The sequence below is a fragment of the Pygoscelis adeliae genome, unplaced genomic scaffold (assembly GCF_000699105.1).
Source record: "Pygoscelis adeliae isolate BGI_AS28 unplaced genomic scaffold, ASM69910v1 Scaffold223, whole genome shotgun sequence".
NCBI classification, from domain to species: domain Eukaryota; kingdom Metazoa; phylum Chordata; class Aves; order Sphenisciformes; family Spheniscidae; genus Pygoscelis; species Pygoscelis adeliae.
In genome coordinates this window covers 2,729,038-2,734,282 of record NW_008824543.1, presented here as the reverse complement: position 1 = coordinate 2,734,282, position 5,245 = coordinate 2,729,038, and the positions used below count along the sequence as shown (strand labels likewise).

The 5,245-nt window shown below is 41.0% G+C and overlaps 1 protein-coding gene across 1 annotated transcript in view; it reads left to right on the top strand.

Moving 5' to 3' along the window:
• MCF2L2 (MCF.2 cell line derived transforming sequence-like 2) overlaps positions 1 to 5,245 on the top strand; it is a 164,847-nt gene that overhangs the window by 141,313 nt on the left and 18,289 nt on the right. The window contains exon 25 of the mRNA XM_009321723.1: positions 2,046 to 2,118. Within this exon, the coding sequence (XP_009319998.1) occupies positions 2,046 to 2,118 (73 nt within the window). The remainder of the gene's footprint in view (positions 1 to 2,045; positions 2,119 to 5,245) is intronic.

Sequence of the window (5,245 nt, the reverse complement as noted above, 5' to 3'; positions counted from 1 at the left end):
AGTCAAGATTCTTATCAGTGCGGTTTCAGGACTTGATCTAGGGACTCTCTGATATGGTTTGTAATATTGACTTCTGAAGTATAAAAGCTGGCTTTACTTAGGCTATCACAGAACAGAAGAGTAGCTTATGGAGAAAATGTATGTGTTTAATAGGATAGAGTGCTAATCCTGCATGTGTATTTCTAGGCAAAGAAAATGAAGCTTGTATATCACCCAGATGAGCATTTGTGAAATCTTTGTAGCATACAAGAACTAAATGCTAGAGTTACTATGCATTTTCCAGAGAAAACTATGCAGGAATCAAGACTGAAAGTTTTTTAAAACATTTATATTTTGATATTCTTTATTGTTTTGTCTTAAGATCATAGGATCCTAGAATATTTCAGGTTTCAAGGGACCTCAGAACATCATAGTCCAACATCCTGCTCAAAACAGAGTCAGTTATTAGTCAAACCAGGTTACTCAAGACTTTCTCCAATCTGGTCTTGAGAACATCTAAGGATGACTTTCATGACTCTATGAGCAAAGTCAAGCTTTACTTCACTGTGAATCCAGCAGAACAGCAGCCAGAGGGCAGAAATTGTATCTTATATGCTATTGCAACTCTTCCATTGCCTTTTCCCAAATGATCACATGAGTCAAAGCCCTTATTACAATACTGACGGCACGAAGCAAATGCTTTGACCTGTGGTTTTAAACAGTTGTTTCTATTTCCAGTGACTCATGAAAGAAGAGGCCTTAATTCATGCTTAATCCAAGACTGGATATTTTTCCAACTGTGTGTTGTAATGAGAGAAGGAAGAGGGAGACATTTGTTTGTCTGGGCTGTTTTTAATGACTGTTGTTAGGAGTTGCACAGGTGATTGGCATGCTGGAAGGAACCAGCTGAGATGAATGAGTGAGTAAAGGGCAAAGAAGGTGGCCAAAAGTATGAGATAAATAGTATAACATATGAGTCATTAGTGTCCAAACACTTAGTGTATACACACTCCCTATCATATACTGCAGTGAGCACGGAACACGAACAAGGCTTTGGGTAACACCTTGATCCGTCGATCCCAAAGAGCATAGTTGTCTCATGCATGCAAAGGAATTATGGATGCGGCTTAAGAGATATGTGCAAGGCTGTGAATCTGTTGCCAAAACCAGGAATGGAGCTACTTCTGACTCCCCACCCAGAGTTCTCCTTTCTCCCAGCATTCCCACCCACAAAAGACTTCAAGTTTAATCTTCCAGTGCTGCCCCTGTCCCTTTGTCTGCTCTCCTCTCATTGACTGGAGCTTCATCTTCTTCCAGAGTGAAATAGCCCCAGGATCTCAGCTATCTGAGAGTTTGAAAGCAGCTCCTTCCATTGCCTCCTCACTTCTCAGTGTCTGAAGAATGCTAATTGTAAACAGCAGTGTAATTGCTGATACATGTTAATAATGTCTGACTTTCCTGGCCCTGAAAACCAGGTTGTCGGCATCTTTCTTACCATCTTTCTCTACTCAGCAGCTACTGGACACAGATACAAATGAGTCTGTTGCTACCTTGCAGCTATGCAAAAAGAGTGAACAAATGGCATCTGAATCACATTTGATTATTGCTGTTTGTCCAGGATGCTGAGCAAAAGCATTCTTCAGAGGGATGGGGATATTTTGTACTAGATGTCTGCATGTGCAAAAGGACTGATGTACATGTGTTGCTAAATCCAGAAAAAGCTGTGAGCCGCAAAACTTGTATTCTGGGAAAAATGCCAATATGTCCATTCCCAAGATCCAAGTTGTGCAGTGAGCTAAGAAGAGGTACAGAGGAAAGAGAAGGTGGTAGGGGAAGAAATTTCTTCTGCACTGAAAAAATCTGGGTAGAAGAGCTGTTTGGGTGAGCTAAGTTTTCAGCCTTTAAGACACCATATGCCTTTCTCTTCAAGCATGAGTATTCCATTTTGATTGCAGCAGCAGTCAAAATCTCTCCTCTCCTATTTCTCTCTCTTGCCCACCTTCTATGCAAACAAGGAAGCAACTTACACAATTTGAAGCAATTTCTTTTTACTTTTTCTTTAACAGAAGCAAGTCAACTGCACCAAAGAATCACTGAGAGTGTATACCATGCACCAATGGATTCCTCCAATGCAAGCAGGTAACCACAGCGATCATGGCATATCAGGGCCACGTTTTGTCTTGCCTTTGTGCTTTTGCAGTACCTAAATTCTTCGTTTTCTGTGTTTAGCTTCCTGGGTACGAACTTTGATTGTCTTCAAATTCTTTAAAGACATGTAAATGCAGATAAAGGTTTTGTTCATGGGGAAACTAAAAATCACAATGCAGAATTCATTTCAAAGATGCTAATTCGGTTTTGCAAAAGAACCATATGCTCCGGATTAACTCAAGTTTAGACAAAATGTATTGGAACGTTTCTAGGACGTTAAATGGAGCTGTCAGCAAATTTTTGTAATGACCCAATTGCTGGGCAAGTTTAATGCAAGTTGGCATGGCATATCACTATAAAATTTTAGCAGGATCAATGAAACCAAGAGATCCCAGGTAACACAGCCAGCCTTTGAGAGTTGTACAACTCAATGCAAGAAATTTTAAACAGATGCAGTGCTGTTAATCCTGCACCATATTTTCTCTAGGCTTGGTTACGTTTGCTTTGTTTAAGGTTTAAGCTGAAAAGGTTTAAGGGTGAAAATCTTTCAGCAAAACCACCTTGGGGATAGGAGAAAATTATTCTAGTGAAATATGAAATGCAATCACAAAAATGTTTCAAATCAATCCAGATGTATGTCCCTCTTATAAAGCTCTTAAAGTGAGAATTTTCAGAGCAGAAATTATAGACAAAATATGTCAACAGAAAATTAATTAACTCCAGGAAGAAAGGCCATGTGATTAGCTATTTGTCCTGGAGTGGATTAAACCAGAGGAAAAATTAAGTGCTGCTTGTCCTCACTCTGCCAACTATGCCAGAGAAGGAGAGGTTACATACTTCTGCTCCAAATGCTGCGTTATTATAGGGTGAGGAAGAATATGGTAAGTCTTCATGAAAGAACAAAGCCCTGGGCTTTCATGAATGGAACAAAGAGTACAGAGTGTCCTATTGGCTACTATAAACTGCGGCCACCTTGATCCTCTGTAATATGTGTCTCAGAGAGAAGCAAGGACAGGGAAATTGCAGCACGAGGTGTCTTTGCACTGGCTGATGTGAAATAGCGGATCCAGAATTCTCAGACTGTGGAACCTCTTCCGCAGCCTGTTTTGGGATGCTGGGTGGAGGCAAGGAGAGGAAGGAAGAAGCTGGACTTTGTGATAGCCACCCACATGGGTGTAGTCTGTCTTTATGACTGACATGACTAAGCAGCCCCAGTTGTGAAAGGCGCTATAAGTAAGCCAGTGATAGATAGTATTAGTTAAGAAGCAACCAACATCATCAGTGCTCTGCCAGTGGTTGGAGGCTAATTAATTACTGAGGTTTTATCTAACCAACAGACATCCTCTCCTGGGTTGCCCATGTGTAACAGTGACTCTACTGTTTATTGGGAGTTGTCAAACCTGTACTGTGACATTGGGGAAATCTCTTTGCAGGACACTCTCCTGTCCCTGAGCCATATCCGTTCAATGACAAAGTCTATCTCCTTTACTTGTTTATATGCCGTCGCAGCGCTTGGGGCTGCAATTCCATGAGATAAGGCAGGGCTGGGCTGACTCAGGACTGGAGCTGAGGTGTCTGCAGAAGAGACACTTAGAGCCGGTGCCCTTAATGCAGGCAGTTACTGAATGTCCCTAGGTCCTGTTCAATCTATTTAAATTCTCTCTCTGTAAATTCTTCCCCAAAGTTTCAGTGTTTAATCCTAAAATGAGATGCCTTGTGGTATCTGTTGCTGCTGTATCTCTCTCAAGGGATGGCTGCTGCATTTCAGTGATAATGAACTGATCCCTTTGTATTGTTTTCTAATCTCTTTAAAAATATGAAACTTAAATAGACTATTGTTCTAACTGCTTAACTATCTGCTTTCTTGGAAATGACTGATTCAGTCATACATCCATGTAAAAATATCCTGTGCACATAGATACACACAAACACTTGGAGTTTTACTGCAGATGCTGTTTCAGAGAAGCTTGTGTGTTTTCTTGGTGTCTTTCTCACAGCTGTAAATCTTTAACTCTGTCAGCTGCATGTTTCACAGTTATCTCAGCCTAGCTGGGAAGGAACAGAGAAAAAAGAATAAGGAAATGTGAGTGTGCTTTGGATTTGTTCCCATATTTATTTTGAGCCCCATTTTGGACCTGACATCAGGCTGTAAAATCACATTTTGATTTAGTACAGGAGGTAACAGAGACCTCTGTTAAGGTTCTATCAGAAACAGGTCAGAGGTTCAAATACGAAGCAATGAGTCCCAGGCTGCCTTGTAGTTATAAAAGGTATTCACAGATCTCTAGTATTCCGAATGTTTTTAAGTTTTTAATGATACAGCAAGACAAACCCTATGAATGTTAAGTATAACAGTTCAGATGTTAATTGTAAACAGCAATGTAATTGCTGATACATGTTAATAATGAGCATTTTGGGAAAGACTATTTCAGGTTAGTATTTCAGGTGTGTAGATGAAATGTGTGGAACATTTAGTCTGCCAAGGATAACAGTCAAACACTCAAATTAAACCATCAGACATTTGCAAAACAACGAGGATAAGAAAATCTTGCAGCTCGAATGCCCTACAAACCTGGGGCAGGGGCGTCATTCCCATTACAGACCAGTAAGGGCTGGTACCTGTGCAAATCTGGCAAGATGGATTCCCTCGTCTGTGGTTCAGCTGTAGATAGGGATATCCCACTTGGATGAATGTTTTCAAAGAGCAGAAGAAACAGAAGTTGGGAGATCCTGGAGCCAGTGGAATGTTCCTCTAAGCATGGTATGACCTCTACGTGACCATCCAGTACCCATTTCTCTCCTGGAGTTGAATATACTTATGCTGCAAAGGATGGAAAATTGGGGTCCTCTTTTCTAACCTGGTTTCCTACCCCTTCCTTCCAAATCTGTTGCACTTGCAAGAAGAGCTTGTGCAGACTTAACCAGTTTGTTCTTCCATTTTTCCCTTCTCAGCTCTCACTAAGGACATCCCTTACTGTGTGGTGTGGAAAGGAGGCGGGGGCTAGAATGGCTTTTTCCACCATACCTGCCTACACAGATGCAGAATTTATAGCGCACACAATTTTAAAACCTGTCCTTAGGCTTCCATATCTGAGGGTAAGAAAGAATGCTTAGTGCT